Source organism: Petaurus breviceps, unplaced genomic scaffold (assembly GCF_028583685.1).
Source record: "Petaurus breviceps papuanus isolate PSGF00001 unplaced genomic scaffold, PetGlider_PUasm1.0 90769, whole genome shotgun sequence".
NCBI classification, from domain to species: domain Eukaryota; kingdom Metazoa; phylum Chordata; class Mammalia; order Diprotodontia; family Petauridae; genus Petaurus; species Petaurus breviceps.
Window position 1 is genome coordinate 16270245 of NW_027187341.1, and position 25098 is coordinate 16295342.

General features: G+C 37.0%; 1 protein-coding gene across 4 annotated transcripts in view; it reads left to right on the plus strand.

The window, feature by feature from the left end:
- Positions 1-25098, plus strand: part of COG3 (component of oligomeric golgi complex 3) — a 208365-nt gene that overhangs the window by 46823 nt on the left and 136444 nt on the right. For all 4 annotated transcript variants that reach the window (XM_069068717.1, XM_069068718.1, XM_069068716.1 and 1 more), the window contains 7 exons: positions 3315-3420; positions 5537-5661; positions 7602-7691; positions 10439-10559; positions 15256-15344; positions 15447-15581; positions 22337-22412. In XM_069068717.1, coding sequence (XP_068924818.1) covers positions 3315-3420; positions 5537-5661; positions 7602-7691; positions 10439-10559; positions 15256-15344; positions 15447-15581; positions 22337-22412 — 742 coding nt within the window. The remainder of the gene's footprint in view (positions 1-3314; positions 3421-5536; positions 5662-7601; positions 7692-10438; positions 10560-15255; positions 15345-15446; positions 15582-22336; positions 22413-25098) is intronic.

Genomic DNA, 25098 nt, shown 5'->3' on the forward strand with positions numbered 1-25098 from the left:
TGTGGAGAAATACCATAAATGCTATATGGAGTTTATAGATTTTCAAAGAACTAGATCAGGTTCTTGTAGTGCTTTAAGGTTATTGTGAACATTATTTATAATTATATTGTAGATGTTAAAGAGTGCCAGTTAATGTTGAGTTTTAGTGCAATACCAGACTTGGTGGTGGTATTAGGGGTGATACACAAATTAGGTTGAATACTTGAAGTCTAAGGGAGATTTTAGCCTATGTCCAGTGTTCTCTCCCACTTTGCCAATTAAGTATGTGATTTATTTGTTGTGCAGTGTTGTTACTGGATCAAGTGGGAGATGATATATATGAAAGTACTTTGAAACCCAGTTACTTGTTCAATTGATCATCATTTATTGCTTATTCTCTGCCAGTACTGTGCAAGACACTGGGGTTATTACAAAGACAAAATCGAAAAAGTCGCTGTACTCAAGGACCTTCCATTCTGCAAGAAGAGACTTTATGTACATATATAAGCATATACAGACAGAATAAATACAGGGTAGTACTGGGAAGGAGGCCACTAGCACTTACAGGATCAAGAAGGGTTTCATAGAATAAGGATTTTGTACACCTCCTATGAGCTAGGCCCTGAACTTACTGTGTTTTTCTTTCCTTTTGAAAATTTAATGAACTTGTGCTTTCATCTATTTAGTGATCATATGTTTAGTATTTTGGGCTGACTATTAATATAATTTTTGATTTAGGTATCCCACCTTCAGGAGAATGAGTTTGGTTTGTGTTTCCTGTGGTGGGTGTGTTCAGCCATCTGTACTCTTTTATTTTAAAAAAAAGTTTGTTTGCCTTTTCTTTTTAATGATAATAGGTGCCTCCATTTTCTCTTAAGCCTTTACAGTCTGGCTTCTGACCTTATCATTGTACCAAAGCTGCTCTTTCCAAAATGTCTAATGATCTCTTAGTTGCCAAATGTAGTGGCCTTTTTTTTTAGATCTCATTTACCTTGACTTCTCTGCAGTCATTGACACTCTTGATCACTCTCTCTTCCTTGATATTCTCTTTTCTCTAGGTTTTCAGGACTCCACTTTCTCCTGGTTTTCCTCCTACCTATCTAACAATTCCTTCTCTGTCTCCTTTGCTGGGTCCTTCAGATCATATCCTGCAACTGTAGGTGTCTCAGGGTTCTGTGCCAGGCTCTACTTTTCTCCTCTTATACTACTTCACTTGGTGATCTCATAAGCTTCCATGGATTTAATTACCATCTCTATGCAGACAGTTCTCAAATCTACCTTTCCTGTCCCAGTCTCTCTGCTGACCTCCAGTTTTACATCTCCATCTTCCTTTTTGCCATCTTGAACTGGATGTCCAGTAGACATCTTAAACTCAGTGTATCCAAAACAGAACTCAGTCCTTCCCCCTAAATCCTCCCTTCCATCTACCTTCCCTATTACTGTAGAGGGCAACACCATCCTTCCAGTCTCCCAGGCTCACAATTATCTCTATCCCTCCTCACCTCCCTACCCCCCATGTCCAAGGTGGTTCTAAGACCTATGGATTTCACCTTTGTAAAATCTCTCAAATATGTTCCCTTCTCTCTCACACTGCCAGTACTCTGTTTCAGGCACTCATCATGTCATGCCTGAACTGTTACAATAGCCTGCTAGTGGGTCTGCTTGCTGTAAGTCTCTCCCCACTCTAGCCTATCCTCCATTTAGCCACCAAAGTGGTTTTCATAAAACTCAAGTCTGATCATGTTACCCCTGCTACCCAGTAAACTCTATTAGTTCTCTGTTGCCCCTAGAAGCAAACACACATTACTTTTTGGGCGTTGAAAGTGCTTCATAACCTAGGTCTCTCTTACTTTTCTAGTCTTTTTAGACCTTACTACTGAGCACTGATCTAGTAGTGCTGGCTTCCTGACTATTCCACAAACAAGACACTCCCATCTTTCAACTCCAAGTATTTTCTCTAACTCTCCCCAATACCTGGAGTGTTCTGCCTCCTCTGCTTTGATTACTGACCTCCCTGGTTACCTTTAAGTCCCAGCTAAAATCTCACCTTCTACAGGAAACCTTCTCTATACCCTCTTAATTTCAGTGCTTCCTTTCAGTTATTTCCCATATTTTTAACCTATATATTTATCCTATATATAGCTTGCTTATTGTTTTGATATCTCACCCCTGTAGACTATAAGCTCCTTGAGAGCAAGACTGTCTTTTGCCTCTTATCCCCAAGGCTGATAACACAGTGTCTGGCACATAGTAGGAGTTTAATAAGTATTTGTTGATTGAAGTACCCATTCTGTACTTTCAATTTGAACCCTATTTTGTAAAAAATAGCAAGCAGAAATAACCAATAATCATATTTGACAGTGTGGACAACGTTCTTCCCCACTATCTGTTTTCTGAGAACTTTATTTAGGTTTTGTAGTTACTCAGAATTTCAATTTCTTTTAAATCTTTTCATTTACATTATTCTAGTCATTGTGTATATTGTTCTTTTAATTCTTCTTCACTTTACATCAGTCCATATAAATCTTACCATATTTTTCTGAATTTTTCATATAGATAATTTCTTGTGGCATACTCTTATTCCATTTCATTCATGTACAACAGTTTTTCTTCTACTTATTTTTCCTTCTTTGTTTTCAGTTCTTTGCTTTCCAAAATAGTTCTGCTATGAATATTTTGGTATATATGGTATCTTTGTTCCTGCCCTAGAGTGGAATTGCTGAACCAAAGGGTATAAACAAACTAGTTGAGTCGTTTTACTTGCATTATTTCACATTGCTGTTTAGAATGGTTGGATCACCCACTGAATATTGTTAGTGTGCCTTTTTTCCCCACTGACATTCTAATATCAACTCCTTTTTGTTTTGGTCATCTTTTGCTAATTTGTTGGGTAACCTCTGAGTTTTTGACTTGTTCGTCTCTTGTTTCTCATGATTTGGAGCAGCCTTTCCATATGGTTATTAATAGTTTGCAGTTCTTTTGAAAACTTACTATCCTTAGGTAACTTATCTGCTGGGAAATAACTATTAGCTCTTGGGTTGGTCTCTTAATCTGTCTTGGCTATCAAACTTTGATTTATGATATTTGATGCATTTTCCCCACTCGACAATACAAACACTTTTTATCTATCTGTTTTTTTATGATCACCTCTATTCATTGGATAAAATCTTCCTCACAGAGTGCACTTTTAAAATTTTACCGTTTCAAATCTTCGTGTTCAGTTTTCAAACTTAAAATCAGAAACTGTAATTTTTAGTAACAAAACAGACCATCCCATGTACTGAGCTTTGCCCAAAGCACCATCTTAATGGTGTGTTCCTTTGTTTTTTCTGCAGCAAATTGCACAGAGTTTAAAAGATGAACAAAAGAAGGCACCCTCAGAAGCCTCCTTTTCAGATGTTCGGTTAGAAGACACACAGCCTAACAGCCTAAATAAGTCTGGTATGTCTGGGAACATGCTTGGCGGCTTCTCTGTCAACAGGAGAGTGAGGAGGCTGAGTGCATGAGCAGCGGCAGGGTGATGTCCTGGGAAGAGCCAGGCTTTGAGCCTCAGCAACCTTGTTGTTACTGTTACTGCCTTGGGTGTGTCAGAGAGAGGGGGCGGGGGCAGCAGCTGCCCATCATCCTCAGCTGCTCTGCAGTGCTCCAAGCCCAGCCCCATCAACTATATACTCCACTGAGAAGCACATCAGTATAGAATGAGACTAACAGCCAACTGAACATTTTATGTAGTCGCTTCAGGAAACCTCCGTTTCAAGGGCACATTGTTTTCTGTGCTTTTTTTTGAAGAGGTGATTCTGCATGAATCAGAATTAACACATAAAAATTGCTTATAACATGTGATCTTCTAAACATTCACTACTCTAGAATTTTCCTAGAACTTTTCTAGCCTTTCAGTAGTGTGAGAGTTGGGAAGATGATATTTCAGAGTGACTTTAAGAAGAGCTATACAATTTGAAATTATTGTGATTAATGACATGCAGTGTTTGCTCATAAGGGTCAGATATACCAATAGCCCAGGAAAAGCCTTGCTGTGTGTTGTGAATTTTATGAAACCAATGCTATTCTATGAGATTAGCAATAGGATCAATACCGCAATAGGATCAAGACATCTAGCTTCATTCCCCTTTTTCAGGATCCTTGGCTGCCTGCAAGGTTCAATTTCCAGGGCCTTTCCTTTTTTTTCCCCAGTTGTCAGGGTCTTTACCTTACTTCATGCTATGTTGTATATATTTTGTATTTACTTATCTGTGTATAGATTGTTTTTGTTCCTCTTTAGGATGTGAGGGCAGGGACTAATTTTGTGTTTTCTTTATATCTTCATTGCCTAACAGTGTGTGGTCGTAGTAGGTGTTTAATAAATGCTGTTGAATAAATGTAATAATACTTTAAAAACATATTCTCATAACAGTATACTGTTGTTCCTATACTATTGTCTCTTTTTTATTTTCAAAAATTGTGCATTATTTTATCTACTTATTTATATGTGTATGGACCTTTTTGTCAGAGCCTAGGAAAAAGCCTTTGTGAGCCACAGACATGTGTAAAGATTGGCACCCCCACAATTGCATTTGCCCCTGTGTTACTGCCAGCTTCCAACTTCCTAGTGATTTTGTTGTAATCAGCAAATAACTAGTGACTTAGATAAAAGTCAATACCTGAATACCTTGGAAAACAGAATTTGGGGGCATTAAAAAGTGTACCTTATTGTACCCCTCCCTGCCTTCTTTTGCATGTTGGAACCCACGTTATCTGTGTCTGGTCCTACAGTTTTGAAAATAGATACTGGACTATGGCAAATGGTAATTTATGAAGAGTGACTCACTAAGACAGTTGTGAACTCATTAATTATCAGTGTACTTTTGGGGAGAAAAGTGTTTAGAAGTTGGGGACAATTTGTGGGCAGTGTATTTATCATGAATCTTGTATGTTTCAATGACTGTTTCATTTTAAGGTTAATACCGTGTTTCCCCGATAATAAGACACTGTCTTATTATTTTTTTTTGGACAGAAAAACATATTTTCAGGGGAGGGCTTATTTTAATGAACATTGACAGCAATTTTAATAAACAGGTAAATGTGAACAAAAAAATGTACCTTTATTCAATAAGCAAATCACTGGGGAAGAACAGGATGACGCGCTCACTGCTGCAGCTCTAATTGGATGCAGCTCGGAGCGCGGCGTGTGTTTCACCCGGGGAGGCGGGGGATGGTGCATACAGAGGGTACCGTAATGTAGCGTGTAGTGCAGGGGATCACCTTCACTACAGTAGCAATCTCAATAGGGCTTATTTTCGGGGGAGGGCTTATTTTAGAGGAATCTTACACAGTAAGGGGAGGGCTTATTTTCGGGATAGGTCTTATCGGGGAAACACGGTATTGACATAATTTGCCATTCCTTGGTACAGTTGCTGATTAAAAATGAAGCTTTGTAACAATTTGCATTTCCTATTAGCCTGAGAACAAATGAAGATCCCTTAAGTGTCTTATGTGATTCTTCTAAGACAGACATCCACAATTAAGAAATTTGAGTGTCTGTTTTATATTTGTTCCTTAGGCACAGGGGAAGCTCTTAATCCTAGACCACAGGCCACAATTTCACCAGCGGATCTTCATGGAATGTGGTATCCCACTGTTCGAAGGACTCTTGTATGTCTCTCAAAGCTATACCGATGCATAGATGTACGTATGGAAAGTTTCATTCCTTTATATTTCATATTTTCTGCCATTTGAAATAACTGAATTTTTTTTTTTTGCTTTTTGGAGGGGGGAATGCAGGACAATTGGGGTTTAAGTGACTTGCCCAAGGTCACATGGCTCACGAGTGTTAAGTGCCTGAGGCCGAATTTGAACTCAGGTCCTCCTGACTCCAGGGCAGGTTCTCCATTCACACCACCTAGCTGCCCCAAAATAACTGAATTTTAAATTTTGTTTTCAGAACTTAGAAGAGTATCTTGTCAGTATCATAACAAACTAGAGTATTGGGATTAGGAGAGCCATTTAGTTTTCTTCTCAACCTGCCCAACTCTGTATATTTATAGTAACAGAAATCCATGTAAAAGAGACTTTTTTACACTGATATATCAGATTTAAATAGGAATAATGCTACTAATTTAGATCCAAATGGTACTCACCTTGAATTAGAATTTTCAATAGGTAGCTCTTAAAATCCCAAATTTTTTGTTCAGTATTCAGAAATGAATAGGAGGTTTAGTTACATATTTTTGCAGGTAGCTGACTTATTTTAAAATATTCTGTTTAATGAAATGATTGCAATTTTCTTCAAGTTCATTTTATTTAATGCTATAATCTACAAAATGGCAACAATTTTTAAAAATATAAAATATTTGAATAACATTTTTATACATTTAAATTTATAGTTATATGTGTTGACATCAACTTCAGTCACATTTAAAATAAAAAGACTTAGATGATGAATTATTCATAGAAAGAAGTAGTTGGACAAGTTCCATTGGTGCTTAAGAATAATGTATGTGAATAGTGAGTAGTTTCCTAGCTGGTAGGCACTTCCTGTGATCTCCTTTATTCCTTGGAAATGTCTGAAGACTTAGTGTTCTAGAAACTGGGGAAAGCACAGAGTTGTTTCATGGGAGTAGAATGGAAAAATGGTCTAGTTATATATCTTTTCACCCACATCACTATTACTGCCTATGACTGGTGGTCTTGGAACACTGTTAGAAATGTCTTTTTCCTACCTTCTGGAACTTTCTAGAGCTGGAATCAGATCATCTCTACTGTGTTAGAGATGCCCAGGTTTCTTGTGGAAGATCCTTTCCAATGAGAATCTTGGCTATTTCCATCTTCACCCAGCTTCTGTGATACAGTGGGAGGGATGGGTCAGAAAAAGGATGTTAGGTGTGGCTGTTGACAAAGTTGACCATCAGTTACTTTGCCTTGCAATCCATATGTAAAATAAAAGATGCCAGCTTACTGGAGGTTGGAGGTTGGAGGCCAATTAAGTGGTAGAAATCATTGCTTGAGGAATGGGCAGAAAATTTTGTCTGGGAGTAGATCAGAACTTGTAGCTCTGTAGCTCTTGTTAGCTGCAGGGAACTCTGATTTTCCTTCCTTCTCATATCACCATTACCCCTTTTTTTCTATCAAGGGACACCAGTAAGGAAAAGTGCCTTCTGTTGACCTTAGAAAATGATTCCCTACTTGAATAATTACTTAAGTCATTCCTTTAAATCAAATTTGATTTGCGTATTGAATCAGTTTCAGGGATTTTATTCTAGCATAGATGTGTATATTCTTTGGTAACTGGAAGAAACAGTACTATACCATAGAATATAGCATTTATTAAATGTTATACACTACAGAATCAGACTGTTAGGGTTGAAGGGACTTAATCAGATAATTAAATTCCTTCATTTAATGGAAAAGGAAATGGAAACCCAGAGGTGTCCAGGATCTCATAGTTAGAAAGCATCAGAGTAGGGAACTTGAGCCCAGGATCTTTTAGTCAGTTGTACTCATACGTCTCATCCTTGTCATTCATTTTAAAAGTCAGGTGCTGGAGGAAAGTTTTTTTAAACACCATTTTATATTTTCTTGTTTTTAAATGTTGTATCAATACTTACAGACTTTTTTTGCTCCACCAGAGGGCAGTGTTCCAAGGATTATCCCAGGAAGCGTTGTCAGCTTGCATTCAGTCATTACTGGGAGCTACAGATTCAATCTCCAAAAATAAGGTTTGATGAAAAGTGTCAGATGAAGATTTGTGGTCCTTAATGGTGTTGTGGAGCACTACACATTCATGTGCAGAGACAGAAGCTACAAGTCGTCTGACTGCAGAATTTAGTCCATTGTCAGACTGTGTTGCCTGTATGCCCTGTGGGAAGAATGAATATTTTATTGTAGTGCTGCCATCGAGACAGTGTAATGATATGTATGTAGCCTTGGTGTTAGAGCAGGATAAAGAGAGCCTGCCCGATGAGGGTAGTGCATTACCAAAATTCTCTTTGCTAAAAGAGTAGGAATCATTTTTAAAAATTCAAGGCTAATTGGATATTGGTAATGACTAGCTTTTATGGAGCAGCAGCTATTTTAGAAAGCCGAATGGGACATTTAAACTTTTTTAGAGTTTATGCAGGGTTTTCTCATGGAGTTAGTTAAGGATTGTTCTCTACAATATTAGAGCAGTCTTTGTTAAACCCAGGGTTGTACCCAGACAGTTTCTCTGCCACCATGGTTTTTCTCTATTTTTCCTTTGTTCTTTGGACATTTCCAGCAAGAAAGGAATGTGTGGCTGTCATTACCACCTTGGCCCCATCCCCGTAGATGTCAGTTATTTCAAGTGTATAGGAAAGGAACTATAGTGATTCTCTTCCCTCTTTGTAGCTGTGACTTCCTTTTATAAGTCCTTCCCATCCTCATGAGCATCATGTTCTGCCTTAATTCCAGATCAGACATTTTCAAGGTTTCATGTCAGCAATAAGTAGTATTGCCCTTTCCCTGTAATGTTGGACATGTTAGACCAGCCCTACTGTCTTTCATGTGTGTTCATTCCCACCTTCCTAAAATAGGGAACTGGGCGTTATGATTTTGGCAAATGTATCAGGAGAGGATAGAGGATATGTTTTTAGACAGACAGTTAAGATTTAGACAATTTCTATCTTAAGTTGGAACCATTCATATTTTTTCTATACTGATTAGTAGGATATAAGTGACACTGGCCTCCCATTTGTCTCTACCACAGACCTATTACTAGAGGTAGAGGAAGGACCCTGTATTTTCTGTTTTCTATATTTTAAGCTTTTGTATGTCTTAGCTTATGGATATCATTGCCATGTAACTCAGTTCTATATTTCTAATATAAGGGGCTTAAGTGGATGAATAGACAATCAATTTGATGAGCATTAACTTTTTTATTTTCATGGCTGAAATGTCATGTGCTTTTTGGTATCTCAACCTTTAGAAAGATGACTTTATACAAGTAGTTTATGATAGTCTTAAACTTTTTTTTTTAAAGCAATTGGGGTTAAAGTAACTTGCTCAAGGTTACACAGCCAGTTATTTCTGGGTGTGGTGCTAAGTATCTGACCCCAGATTTGATGCCCAGGTCATCCCAACACTGGAGCCAGTGCTCTTACTCTCTGTGCTACCACTTTTTCTTTTTTAAAAGTTCTTTTCTTTGTACATTTCCGCTTATGAAGTAACTCTCAAAATCCGTTTAAGAAAGCAAATACTCCACCATTTTCTATCCATTGGACCACATCAGCTTTGTAAAATATGCTTTTAAATTCCATAAGTTTCATCTTAAGAAAAATTACTTTTAAAAGGGAGCAGATTTTAAAGAAATAAACCCATCATTTCCAGTGTTTAGAATAAACTTAATGAACTAATACTTCATGGTTGATTGATTTCTTGTTTATTTGACATTGCATAAAAGAAAACTCACAGGATCTTAGCTTGTTTTGTGTCGAAAATGTCTGGAATGGGGGAGGAGAAGTTGATAAATTTTTTTTTTTTACTTTAAGCCATGAAAAATTAAACTAATTGCTTATAAAGGAAGAACAATAAACTTTTTCTGTTATGCTGTTTCATTAGAGATTACCTCCCAAAATTTCACATTCCTACTTGATTAACACCAGTAGTACATAGACTTCCTTTACCTAAAAAGTGGACTACATTATGTATCACTGAAGAATCTGGTCTGTGCTTTGAAAGTGCATTTAATTACAAAACTCCACGGATAGGTAAAGGAAGGGATGCAAGGAACTTCAGGGAAACTTTTAGTTACATGGAAAAGCACAGGGATGTAGAGGGATAATCCAAAATGGAGTTTTTCTTTTTATACTTAAGGAGCTGCCCCTGTGTGGGACTACACAGCACTTCAGACAAAATAAAGAGGAATTCTGTGGCAGAGGTCTGACAAGAGAAACTGGAAAGATGTCCTGTCTCCCTAAATACCTCCTCTGTTTCCAGATTCATGCTGGGGGTTGTGGGTGGATAGAGAATATTTTGTGTATGTGTGTGTGTGTTTGTGTTTGTATACACATATACGTAAATACATATAAACACACATGCATGCATATACATGCACATGCCATGTCTCAGCTGTATTTAAAATATACATTTAAAATAAAGCTGATGGTTCTCTTTAAATTTGTCATTTTATACCTTCCTGGGCAGGAAAGTAATTGTTTTGTTTTTAACAGACTTCTTTTTCTGTTATTGGATTAGAAGGTCTTAAGCAGTATAGATTTCAATACAAGTATGAGGACAAGATTTTCTCATATAATTTTCAGTAGAGAGAGAGTTAAGGGAGTCACAGAGATACTATAAAACTATAAGATTTAGGCTAAGGGCTCCAAATCTAGGTGAGAATAACATCCATTAAAATATGTTACCCTTGTTATAGTCACCTACGTGTGATCTTTGCTTTTGTATTTCTGCTTAACCTATGATACTATGTATTTTCCCCCTTTCAATTTAGACCCAGATTGATGGACAGCTTTTCTTAATTAAGCATCTTTTGATTCTCCGTGAACAAATTGCTCCATTCCACACTGAATTCACCATTAAGGAAATTTCCCTGGACCTTAAGAAAACTAGAGGTACTTCATTGTCCTGGCTGGCATAATTGGGCAGATTTAACCTGTCCAGATATGTCAACATAGGGTCTAGGTTTATTTTATGTTCATCTGCAATGTTTTTGCTTGCTTGCTAAACATATTACTTGCTTGTTCTCATCTGGGCTACAGACATTCTGAGTGCTTCTCATATATGCTGCAACATCTTCTTAGAAAGAAGCAACATTGGACAATTTTTTTATTTGATGCCAACAGAACTTGTTGAAAAATGGAGGGAAAACTCTCATTTTGTTTTTCTATGCAGTACCAAAGAGATGATTTGACTGATTTGATTGCATTGATCAACTGGTCACTATAGTGGAAATCTAGGGAGGTGATCTGAGGCAGTGGAGGGAGCTCTGGTTGAGGAGTCTGGAGACATAGGCCCTTATCCTGGTTCTGCCAGCTTAGGCAAGCCCCTCTGAACTATCTTCTTCTGTAAAATAGGGATGATAATAGTGCTGCATAACTCATAATATTGTTGTAAAGGTCCAGTGAGAATAAGAAACTGGATGAAGTATCTGAAAGTACTCTGACAAATATATTCTGTTCTATAGAGCTAACCTTTTATTCAGTAGTTAGCAGAAACAATGTCATGCTGGGTTAGAATCTATTAATCCAACAGTTTTTGTTGAACAGTACAGTCAAGTGATGCTTTGTGGACATAGGCTAAGGGTGTACCACAAATTTCTCTAATAGCCTATCAGTTTAAACTTTCTTGACACTATAATATTTGTAGTTGCAGCTTATTTAAGTTCTTTGGATAGCAGGTTATTTAAGTTCACTGTTATGGTAGCTAGTCAGGGAATAAAGCCTTTTTTTTTGCAAGTTTTCTTATATTTCTCAACAAACATTTTTCTGAGCCCTTGATACATGCAAGGCACTGTGCCAGATAAAAGTTAACAGAGCAAAGCTCTATGAGAGACAGAATTGGGATCAAGGGAAGGGAAAAAGAGGGATGTGAATAAACATTTATAAATGCCTACTTTATGCCAGGCACTGTGCTAAATGCTTTACAAATATCATCTCACTTGTTCTTCCCCAAACCCTGTGAGATAGATGCTATTATTGTCCCCATTTTATAGCTGAGGAAACTGAGGCAGACAGCAGTGAAGTAACCCAGATAGTAAGAGTTTGAGGTTTGATTTAAGGTCCCCTTGACTCCAGGCCTAGTGCTCTATCCCCTGAGCTGCCTATCTGCCCTTGGGTATGCCAGGTAGAAGAGTTAGCCTCAGCAAGGAAGCCCAGCCTTTTCTCCGAGATGAAAAAGAAGGAAAAATATGTGAAGATGCAGAGGTTTGAGGTAGGGAGTAGAGAGAGTTAAAGAAGCTTAGTTGGAAAAAACCCTAGAGCTCATCATTCAGTTTTTGTGTGGCTAGGAATATCTCTTACAGCATCCCTGACAGGGGGTCATCTAGCTTCTGCTTAAAGATGTGCAGTATCTGGGGACTTGGAATCTTAAGAGAGAGAACAGAACATTTGTGGATAGCTTTAATTCTCTTCTCAGAGGATTGTGTAGTCATTTACACATTCAGTAATTTATTCTTTAACTACCATACATTTTCTAGGCTGCAGGGCAGATATATAAAGCTAATTTTGATAAGATCTCTACCTTCAGCTAAAATGTAGCAATAGAGATACAGTACACATAGAAGTGTGCAATACTTTTTGATGGATACACAGTAATTACATAGAATATAATAGGCCCATGAAACAGATATAGAGTACTGTAAGAGGTCATAGGAAAGATTACTTGTAAGTGGGAAGATTTGGGAAGGTAGTTCAGGATGAGACGGCAAGGGAGGTGGGTGTTGAAGGATGGGGGTAAGATGTCAAAAGGTAAAAACTGAAAACGTGAGAAGAGCCCTTTCTAGGTGTGAGAAATTGGTTATGAGTGAAGGCTTGCAAGTGGAGATTTATGAAAAATATATAGAATTTCTGGTTAGTTAGAGAGTAGAACAGGTAGAGTATCAAATTTAAGTAGAAATGGATCCATGCATGCCTCACATTGACTTAGAAAAGCATAAATTGACATTATCTGTGTTTCATTGTATTTTTATTTTTTTTGTTAAACCTTTCCCAGTTACATTTTAATCTGGTTCAAATCTTCTCAAGTTTGATACCTCTCTCTGAAGGAGTAGATAGTAGTCTGAAAGTTATGTGTGTCTTTCTGTCTATTGGAGCATAAACTCCTTGAGAACAGGGACTATGTTGTTTCTTGCTTTATATTCATAGTACATAGCATAGTTTCTTACATATACTAGAAATTTAAATAAACATTGAAGAAATTAACATTGACTGGCTTCTGTCTTAGCAAAGAGGAGGTAGGGTTATCTGATGAGAAAAGGCAGGAGGTTGAGGTTAAGAAGTTAAGCCTTGATATGGGGATTCTACTTAATTTTTGGAATATGATTTGATCTGGATATTGCTAAATCTTTATTACAAAGTGCTATTTATTAAAATTCTATTATACTTCCTTTTGTCCTTAAATGGCTTACTTACTGATACAATGGGTGCCCTTTGTTTGAAGTATTGCAGATGTCAGGGAACAAACTCACGTTCATGTTTTTTGTATTCAGCCTGTCCAGAATGGAGCTCTCCTCTAAACACATCCTTTCTCTAAATTTCCCCACTTCTTTTAAGCATACTGTATTTCCATTCACCTAAGTTTTTAGCTTTGGAGGCATCCTTGATCTTGCCCTCTATCTCACCTACAATATCCAATTACTTGCCAAGTTTTATTGATTCTTCCTCCATAAAATCTATCTCTCTGATTCTTTTTCTTTTTCTTTCTTCTATCTTTCTTGCTTTGTCTCTGCTCACTCACCATGATGGTTCAGGCCTTGATCACACTTATCTAGACCATTGCAATAGCCTCTTAATTAAACTCCTGGTTTCCAGTCTTTCTCATCTCTAGTCCGTCTTTCACACGGCTGCCAAAATAATCTTCCTAAAGTACAACTCTGACCATGTCTTATAGTACAGGTCTTTGGATGCCAGAATAAACTATTGATTCCTTTTTCCTAGAAGATATAACACAAGCTCATTAGCTTATTTAAAACCCTTCTCAGTCTGGTTTCAGTCAGCCTTTATGTTTATTGTGTTATTCCCCTTCATGTACTTGGTGTTCTCTAAAGTCACCAGTGTCTCCCATCTACTTGCCTTTGCACAGGTTATCTGTCTCCTGTTCCTTGGAAGCACTCCCTCCTCACCTTTGTCATTTATAATCAGAAACCTTTCTGTAGACCCTTGGTTGTTAGTCTTCTCTCTCCGGTCTCTTTGTGTTGTATCAGCTCTTTACCTCAGTAGAATATAAACTCCTTTAGGGCAGGGACTGTTTTTAATTTTGTCTCTGGATCCCCAGCATCTAGAATGGTGCCTTAAACATAATAGGTACTTAATAGTTTGTTGGACTGGATTCTCTTTACTATGATGATAACACAGATTTCTATCAAATATCCAGATTGCATAGCCCAACCATTGATCATTTATATGATAAAATTATTTCTTTTATTATTAGATATTTTAACAACATTATTACTGTGAAGGATTTTAATTGATGGGATTGTGACATATAGGATTAACATTTGTACTATTCTGATTAATCTTTCATTCTTTCTAGCCTGTAAATTGTTACTATTTGTTTCTGGTTCTTTTCATGATGAATTATTAACTGTAATTAACACTGAAGTGTAATAAACATTAATATTCCTAGATTTTGTCAAAATTTGGCTTGGGACATATTTTTCATAAAATTTAGACGTTCAAAGCACAAGTTGATATGACTTCATTTACTGTAGAAAGAATTCTTTTAAGTAAGTAAAAGCTATAAAAAAGAGAAAATAGAACCAAGGAGTTACTTACTAATGTTTTGTTCTGAGTGCTTTCTCTGCTAGAGATTCTCTTTCATTAAGATAAGGGTCAAAGACTCAGTGCTGTTGTGTGACAGAAAAACCACTGTTAAAAATGTTTGAAACTTTGCTTTTTTCCAGTTAGGCAAAGCTAAACTAAGAAATAGTCTTTTCTTTCTGTTACTTTTTATGCTGCTGTCTTATCTTTTAAGCCTCTGACTTCTCATAACTAACTCTTGCAGCTTATTGCATTTGAACATCAATGAGACCTTTAGTACTTTGAGTAAATTCTAGTTAGGCTGGAGGTTAAGGGTTAAATATGTCCTTATGGTGTTTTTCCCTGGCTGACACACAATTTTGTTCTCTTCAATTTCAAATGAATAAATTTTTGTGCCAGCCAGAATCTGTAGCTATGAAGCTGGGTAAGTAGTTTTTTTTTCTTTGTCAGCATACAAAAACCAATTTTTACTCTACAGATTAATTTCTCTAAAGGTCATAATATGGCATCTATATAATTTAGGTATCATTGAAGAAGTTTTTAATCAGATACTTAGCATTTATCTTATTTTCTTCATTTAGAAATTATCAAATTGCAGTTGGTAGTTATTTTAAAATTCTGAGTTTTAAAAAAGACAGTCATTATTCATGTCCATATATCATCCTTATCCTTTGAGTAGAGTTAGTTAAATTGAACTTGGCTTTTTTTTCCTTTGTGGTTGGTATTAAGGAGTAGTATTTATTGTCCATTGAAATGGCAAAACCTATCTTTCTTTAGGAACTGTGTTAGCTAAAACTTACATGTTCATAGCATGGGTAATTTTGTTTCACAGATGCAGCATTTAAAATCCTGAACCCTATGACCGTTCCAAAATTTTTTAGGCTGAGTAGCAACAATGCCTTAATAGAGTTCTTGTTGGAGGTGAGGAGTCTATTTATTTTCAGGGGGGGATACTACATTCATTTAAATGTGTGTGATTTCTAGGCACATAAAAATAGAAGGAAATTGTTTCTTCTTTTTAAGGGTACTCCCGAGATCAGAGAACACTATCTTGACTCTAAAAAAGATGTAGACCGACATCTGAAGTCAGCTTGTGAGCAGTTTATTCAGCAGCAGACCAAGCTCTTCATAGAGCAGCTGGACGAATTCATGTCAAAGGTTTGTGTGTTGCTGCATTTTTGTCATTGAAAAATAATCCTCAATCTTCCCTATACCTCCTTTTATTTAATCATTCTTTTGTGACATCTTAAACAGTCAAAGATCATGAACTGTAAGCTTTTGAGGTCTTCAGCCTGTAGGTCTCTCAGCATATTATTATTGAAGTATTTTGTCTGGAAGAGTTTGGATATTTCAGCATTTTAAAGGAAAGCCTATAAATATTAATTAGCTGTACTAATTATAATCAGTTTCATGGTTATATATGCAGTGATTATCCATGTTGTGGTTTGGATCTCTTAATTGGAGTCTTTACCTATTGCTGTTGACTGTTTCTCATGAGGATTGGTTGAGAGAACTGGGAATGTTTAACGTGGAGAAGAGAAGACTTATAAGAGACAGGCTAGTGTTCCTCCCGTATTTGAAGGACTGCCCTGGGGAAAAGGGGTTAGATTTGTTCTACTCAGCTTCAGAGGACCAGATTAGGAGCCTTGGATGGAAGTTGCAGAGAGGCATATTTAAGGTCCATGTGAAAGAAAATAAAACTTCTTAATTGTTAAAGCTGTCCCCAAATGGAATGGGTTGCCTTAGGAGGTAGGTCATGCATTTCCTGTCACTGGAGAGAGGTCTTCAGATAGAGGCTGGGTGATCACTTGTCAGGACTGTTGTAAAGCGGATTCCTGTGTAATTTAACTTTTGAAGACCCTTCTAATTATGTAATTCCTTGGTAAAGTGATTTGGAGCAGGACTTGAGCTTTTTCCTAAGGAGAAAGATTCTTATGAACCTTTAATGGGGTGGTAGTTTGCAGGTTCTCTTATATGTTGCAGACTCACAAATTGGATTGGAAGGGAAGTCATCTGGTCTAATTCATATCTCACTAGGAATACTTTGTACCACATTCTTGACAAAGTGACGATCCAGGTTCTGTTAGAGCCTTTTGCCTAAGTCAGCCCCTCTCATCCCACTTTGGGACATTGCTAGGTACTGTCACTCTTCCTTTCCATTTGACTTGGATAATTGAGAGGTGAAGAATTTATACTAAGACATAAATATTCTATATACTAATATCTATAGTAGCATATTAAGTATATGTGTTTAAAATATATTTTGTATTTAAAATTCATATATGAGCTACTGTCAATCAGTACACTGTTTAGCTCACAGCTGTTTTGATACTTCTGTACTCAGCTGGTTGGTTTGTTTTTTAAAATCTCATTTGGGATTTTTTTTTTAAAAGCAATTGGGGTTAAGTAACTTGCTCAAAGTTACACGGCCAGGTGTTTCTGGATGGATGCTAAGTGTCTGAGCCCGGATTCGATCCCAGGTCATCCCGACACTGGAGCCAGTGCTCTTACTCGCTGTGCTACCTGGCTGCCCCTCATTTGGGATTTTTGATCATATCAAAAATGTACTTTTAAAAATCTAGGATTTAACTTCTGTAAATATCTATTAAAGAATAATTGCATCATAGTAGGTGGGGTTGTCTTGAGGATCAAATGAAAGAATATTTCAGAAGTGCTTTGTAAACCTGACAGTGCTATATAAATGCATTATATCATACATAAAACAATACTAGTTAATTTGGGGATAATGGAAAAAGTCAGATATGTTCCTACTGCCAAAGAATTTTCAGTCTGATTGGAGAGACAGGACATTAGTACATGCAGCAACTAAAGAAAAGATGTATCATATAAGCCTGTAGTTGACTGCATGTGATGGTTGCCGTATTCACCAACATCTAGGAAGGCATTAGTTTTAAAATCAAGCCATTAGGAGGGGCTGGGTGGTGCAGTGAATAAATAGAGCACCAGCTCTGGAGTCAGGAGGACCTGAGTTCAAATTTGGCCACAGGCATGTAACACTTACTAGCTGTGTGACCTTGGGCAAGTCACTTAACCCCAATTGCTCTGCCTCCCCCCCCCCCAAAAAAAAAAGCCCCATGAAGCCATTAGATAACAGAAGTGTCAGAGGAGTCACAGTCAGATAATTTGCTAATCTCTGGTAGCATTTTACCCAGCTAGTTGATTTCAACAAACACTTAGATTTTGGGCTATCAAATTAGAGGTCCTCCTTTTTATAACAAATGAAGAGTTTCTAACTATTGTTTTGTGTCACTTTGATGATAAAGTGATATCAGAAGCATTTGAGACTTTGACAAGAGTTTTCACTGGTTATTTTCATACTGAGTCAGCATAGAACAACATTGGGCACATTTTTTTTGCAGTACATCTACATTAATCCTGACTGGGAGATAATATTGATTAACATTCCATAGTTTTAGCTTTAGGTTTAATTTTGGCCAGATAGAGGGAAAAAAAAAACTGTTAGGTGTTTTATGGAGTGAAATAAAGCTTCTGAAACAAGTATTTGTTGATGTTATTGAAATCTGAAATTCAAGGATGATACTACACATTTTAGAAATGAACAGATTTCAACGTGTGAATTCTTTGATTCATTTTGTTGAGGAAGAGGCCTTCAGATAAACTGAATGAAATTACAGCCATTATAGATATTTGGGAAAACTCTGGATACCTGAAAATTTTAGAGTGAAATAGAGAATTGTGTAAGGAATCTTTAATTTGGTTCTGTGCTATAACAACATGCTTCTTCCTAGACCACACTGAACCTCAGCAGTATTTACTTCTCTGAGTGCAATCCTCTCTCAAACTACTGTAGATTGGGATTGCAAAAACATGGAGCTGGGGCTTCTTTCAGCATTTGGACTCTTTTGCATTTGACCTTACCTACTTGTCCTTTGCTGCCTTTGCCCCAGACAGTTTTCTCCTAACCCTGATCCCTAACCATTCTTGTAGTATCATATTCATTGTGTTCCTACTAAGAATATTTGTCAATACTACAATTTTTATTAAGTGTTACTGCTGTGTTGTTGAATTTGGGTGTGTGCATTAAAATTTTGTTTTCTGTGTTTAGCCAAAAGAGAAACAAATTTGCTTAATAAAGAATAGTTATGTTATATAATGCACCGAGTTTATGTGACATTTCTGATCCCTTAAGGTGATACTTACTTGTATTTTTTCCCTGCAAATTTTATTTCTACATGACAAATGTTAAAGTAATGTATTGTAGAGGAAAATAATGAAAGATCTAAAATCAACTTTCACATTTTCTTGACAGCTAGAGCATTTGTTTCTAGAAGTCAGAGCTATTTATCTTTCAAAGAACTTCCATAAATGTGAACCGAAAAGCTTTTTTTTATTTGCAAAAATGAAAGTCTTGTGTCTCTTCTGACACAATTGATATTTTATAAGAACTGCGCCTTACTTTTGTCATGAATAATTGCAAGAGAAATGGCGTTCTGAGCTGGGCTTTGGTAGATAAAAGAAGCACACTCCGTCTCTTATCTGAATGTGCATTAAGAGTGTCAGGTGATGCTGGACGTGAGCACCCTTGACATGTCCTCTTCTTGTCGCCTGAAGTTCAGACTGACTTTCCTTTAGGTAGGAGCTCGCTCAGTATGAACTGACATAGTTTAATGCATAGAGCAGAGGTTCCCAAACTTATTTGGCCCTCTGCCCCTTTAAAGAAAAAATTACTCAGTGCCCCCCAGAAGTCTACCTTCTTTAACCCTTTAACAGTTTTTTAAAAATTTGTATCATTTTTAAAAAATGTAAAATATTTTTTTAAAAATGATGCGTCTTATATTTAATAATTTGTTGTAAATTTGTTTTTTCCTGCATTGAAATTTTGATGATGTTATATTGTGTCATATAAGATTATATTGTAAACAAGTCATTAAATACATATCTTCCTGCCTATTATGCATGCTGTACTTCCTGAAAATTCACAGCATGCTTACCTGCCAGCACTTGCTAGTTAAGACCTGTTGGTGGGCTTGACCACTGATGGGTTATAACTTGGATATTTGGAAAATAATGTAGTCACTACAGCTTTAACTCTGTTACACAACAGATGAAACTTATATGAATGAATGGTTTTTCAAAATTTTCTTCTCTTCTTTCCTTATGCTTCCATTGCTCTGTTATTTCTATTCAGTGCCCCTCTATTGCACCTGAGGCTACAACCACCGTACCCCTTGGATTGTTTCAGCATGGGCCTCCCCCCCCCCCAAGAGGGCACTATTGCCCACTTTGGGAACCTCTGGATAGAATATGGTACTGGGAGACTAGAGACATGGTGTGTGTTTAGGAATCTTTGGTGTGATTCTTAGCCTTTCCATTCACTGTCATTTGGCAGGTATGCTTTTCATTTTCCAGATGGAAAAACTAATGCTAATTATTCAGTATTACATAGTGACCCACTTGATTGAAGAAGAGAACTTCTAACTTAGCCATTGTTCATTATTTTATTTAATGAATGTTCTTGCAGGTCCTTCTTGGAAAAATGAAAAAAAAGAAGTAGCAGAGTCTGTTTACTATTTTACTGTTCTGGAATTTTTCCCCACCCTGACTCCCAGGACGTTTGAGTACTTACTGGGTAATGCTATACTAGGTATTGTGGTACTCAGATCTCTTGAAAATAGACTCCAAGAATTGTTCAGAATTTGTTGTACAGAAATTTGATTTTTTTTAATAGTTTGAAATAAGCCATGTGCTAAGGTTGGGAAATTTTTGTTCCAGTAACTGAACTTGCAGCTCAGATGTTGTCCTGTATTTCTCACTCTTCCTCCTCCTCCTCATATCTAGTTTGTTGCTAAGAGCTGTCTTCTCTGTCTTCCTAGCATCTCCCTTCTCTGTTTTGACACTGACATTATCCTAGTTCAGGCCCCCATCACCTCATTGCCAAACTGTTGGCAGTAACCTACTGGTTGGTGTCTCTGCCTCAAGGCATTCCCCACTCCAGTCCATCCTCCATTCAGCTATCAAATTTGTCTTTTTTAAAGTCCGTGTCACCCATTTTGTCAATTCCACTGACTCCACTGACACTGATAACCTCTAGGATCAAATGTAAAAGCCTCTGTTTGGCTTTTAAAGCTTTTCATTCCTACCTTTTCAGTCTTCTTATGCCTTACTTCCCTCTAAATACTTTTTACTCCAGTGTTACTGATCTCTTTACTGTTCTGAAGTGCGCCACTCCCATCTGTTGACTCTGGGCATCATTTTCACTGACTGCTGTCCATACCTGGCGATTTCTTCCTCTTCATCTCCACCTCCTGGCTTCCTGGACTTCCTTCACGTCCCAACTAAAGTCCCACCTTTTTCAAGAAGCTTTTTCAAGAAGCTTTTTCCTATCCTTAATCTTAGTGCCTTCCCTCTGAGATTACCTGTGATTTCTCCTGTGTGTATTTTTTTTTGTACTTAGTTGCATGTTGCTCCTCATTAGACTCAAAGGACAGCTTACAGGAACTGCTTTTTGGCTTTCTTGTGTCCCTTGTTCTTGGTACAGTGCCTACCTTACAATAGGTGCTTGTTTACTTGATGTTGACTTATAGGTGAAACCTTAATAACTTAGACTTACTGTAGGGAAGACCAGTATGAATTAGTGAAGTGTTTGAATTGGTTGGATTAAAAAAAAAATACAAGCATTTCAAAGTCCGAATCACTAAGTTAAAATAGAATTTCTTTCTGTTGAAGCTGCTTAGTAGATAGAATAATCTTGTATTGAACAGCATTCATTTTCAGTCAAACAACTAACATAGCTAGTCATTAATGACACTTGTTTTCAGATAGGTCTAATTTTCTCCAAAATTTTATTTATTTGCTTAACAAGCTCCCTTTTCCTAAGTAAATTTCATCCTGTTCCAGTTGACAGATGGACAGATTCTGAATGAATACAATATGAATCAATGACATATTTTAGTAAAAATATTTTCCAAGTAAAAATACTTGTTAAAAGTGTTTGAGCTATAAAAACATTTATTAAAAACATTTGAGCTTCCCTCAGGGAACTTATAATCAAATAGAAGAAGCAGCTGACAGTTCAAAATTACAGATGAAGAACTATCTTTCTTCACAAGTACTCTTAGAATTGATGTTTGTAAGCTTTTTAGTTGACATTTTGCGATCATGGCAGTGGTTCTCAGGCATTTGGTGGGTCCAGTTAAGCTTTATTTTTTCCAGTTCTCTGAAATTTTTATGTAGCTCATTGTTAAGGATATTGCTCCCCCAGTAGCTAAGCATGTTTTCTTTGCTTACTTTCTCTGTGCTGTTAAAGAAAAGTTTTGTCAGCCTATATTGACTTAGCCCAATAAAAGTTTTCACAAATGTTCAAGTTTATCTAATTTATACCTCTGGCTGGGGCCAATCAAGTCTTCTCTTTTTTAGACTTCTCAGATCTCTTGTGGCTTGTTAGGGAAATTACTTCCATGTATAGGAAGAAAAATATATCTTAGAAGCTTCAGGAGCATCCTCTCTGCCCTGGGGCTTCTTGGGATGAATCTTTCCTAATGACAGTGGATTGACCAACCATGCTGGCTCTCCCCTTTAGTCTGTTGCTCTTTTTATGACTCTCTTTGACTTCATTTTGGTCTTTCCTGAATTGTTTATGAGAGTAAGGCTAATTCAGATAAATTCCTTCAGGACTTTGTCATTGTTTGGGTGAAATAGCACCATCTAACTGTGTATTTAAAAAAATTCCCCCCAAAATCACAAAAGAAATTTTGCCGAGGATTTTATTAGCTCTAAAGGAATAGGGAACAAGATGTATTTTTTAGAGCTGCATATTTGTTTCTTGTTATGTTTTAATGGTGTTGTCTTGTGTTATCTATCCTTTGAGAACAATATTGGTTTAATTGGTTGTCAGTGAAATAAAAACTCTTCTTTTTTGTCTCCTTCTCTAGGTTTCAGCATTAAAAACAATGGCCAATCAGGGAGGTCCCAAGTATACTCTCTCTCAGCAGCCCTGGGCACAACCAGGTACACATATTACTACTTGGATTTTCTTTTGAGTCTGTGGATTAATTTGCATTTATATAGCACTTGTTCTTTGCATGTAGTTTTCCTGCCTTGCTCTAAGGTACTGCTATATGAAACAATATATTTATGGTTCAGTTTCCCCCAATGCAAGTTAGTTGAGAAGTCTTTTAATTTTAACAAGCATCCTAAGAAATAAAGAATGAAAAATTTTCTCCAAAAATAAAATAAAAATGAAAAGTAGTTTGGGTGAAAACTTTTTTATAGTCTCTTGGACAGGATGATTCTAATTCATTTAAATATTATATCTAAAACCAGTTTACCTAATGATCAAGTCACATAACTCTAGTTAGGATTTTCACATAATTTGTTTAATAAAAAAAATTTACCTGCTTTTTGTTAGTTGTAGCTCCTACTAGAAACATTGTTGCATTGTTTGGGGAGTATTTTAAATATTTGACATGCTTTTGATCCCTTTAGCAGTTTAAAAAAAGGTTATTCCTTTAAGGGTATTTCTAACTGAATTACACACTTCAGATAGAAAACATCAGATTTCCAGTATTTAATGTAATGCTAGATAGTTTTTAACCTTTTTTTTTTTTAAAGTCTTTGTCACTTCCTCCCCACCCACCCCCCATCCCCCCAGTTTTAAGATGTATTGATTGAGAGGCAGCGGTGGACTTGGAATCAAGACCTTTGGCAAATAATTTTTCCTTCTTGATCCCTGATGGGGCTATAATATTGGTGACATTAGCTACCTCATAGAGTTATTGTAAGGGAAATGTTTTTGTTTGTTTGTTTTACACATGCAACAGTTATTATCATGAACAAATTAGAAAATGCACAGTGTTAGTTTTCAGCTTGTGAGCTACCATCTTTGGACAGTAAAAATGAAGATATAAATGTTGTATAACATGGAAGCATATTGAATGCTTACTTTTTTTTTTTGATGACATCGAAATCCAGTGATCTCAACATCTATTAAGTATTGTTATGTACAGAGCAGGCTGTAGTCCCAGTATTCATGGAGCATACAGTAGGATAAAAAAATCAACCCAGGTGACTGTAATACACAAGATAAAATAGACATCTAACATGTCTATATCCCAAAGTGCTCTTTGAGGCCCAAGGTGAAATGCCGTCTTCACTAGAGTACAAGGAAAGATTCCTGGGGAAGTTGTATTTGAACTGGACTTTAAGTGGTAGGGAAGTGGTTTTTTTGGAGGGGGGGGTTAAGTGACTTGCCCAAGGTCACACGGCTAGTAAGTGTTAAGTGTTTGCGGTCAGATTTGAACTCGGGTCCTCCTGACTCCAAGGCCGGTTCTCTATTCACTATGCCACCTCGCTGCCTCCAAAGTATTTTTTTTTTTAATTCACAAGCTTTTATTTTTTTATATGTAGGAATTCATCAAGTAGAGGTGAATTTGAGATGTAGAAAATAGGATGAGCAGTCACAGAGATAGGAGAGTGAAGGAGCAGAATGGTCAGATTTTGCTAAAGCATCAAATGGGTGGGGTGAGAAGGGCTAGAATGACAAGCACAGGTTCTCTCGTTCTACTTGGTAGGCAGTAGAGAAGCACTGAAAAAAGTTAGTAGATGTCTGACATGATGAAATCTCTATATAATGGAGATCACTTTGACATTGTATTAAGGATGGGTTAAAGGAAGTTTGACAGTATTGGTAAGAAGATTGCTAAGAGACTGTCATTGTAGTCCAGGTGGGTAGTTCATGGATGGTGGAAGTAGAGAGGAGAGGAAACAAGCAGAAGAGATGTTGAAGTAGGATGAATTAGAATCGTGTAGACAGTTTTAGAGAGGTTATCCTTCAGAATGTCGGAAGGATCCGAGCACTATAGCAGGGGGTGGACTAGAGTAGAAAACTGAACCTTTTCCTAAAGTCATTGAGAAAGTAGGGAATCTTTTGTGGAAGTTGGGAGATGACAGGAAAAAAAGGTAGGGAGAGGATGGTAAAAATTGAATGGGCTTCAAAAGAGGAAATGTTTTGGAGAGGGATAGTAGTAGAAGAATGGTTTAGAAGGGACAGTAAAGATCTCTTCCCACCCCTGTGAGTCGTGAAGAGTCAGAGGCCAAGTGGCTGTCAGCAGGGTTGGTTACAAGGCGTATGGAGTCTTCAGGAGAGAGTGAAGTGAGGAAGTATCACAGAATCTTAGAGTTGGAAGAGACCTCAGTGTTTGCTTAGACCAAACTCTGCATAAAAAAGAATCTCCCAGAAGTCATGTTGGTCTAAAAGTTTGCGCTTTTAGGGGAATTTGAGAATAGAGGAGGAGGATGCAGTGGAATGATTCCTGAGATAGAAATAGGTTGGAATGGACTTGTTGAGGAGGAGGGCTAATTAAAATGGGCTATGGGTTTGGGAGGAAGTATTATGAACATGCTGCTTGGAACTATGGTGGCTAAACTGATCAACTTGGATTGAGGGGCAACAGAAGGGCATGTGGATTGCTGTGGCATGATCCACACCTGAACAGTAGAATTCCTTTTAAAAAAATAATTAATTCTTAGTTTTCAGCATTCAACTGTTATAAGATTTTGAGTTCTAAATTCCCCCCTCCACCCCTCGAAGATGGAAAGCAATCTGATATAGGTTATACAGGTACAATCATATTAGTCGTGTTATAAAAGAAGAATTAGAACCAAAGAGAAAAAAATCTACGAGAAAGAAAAAACA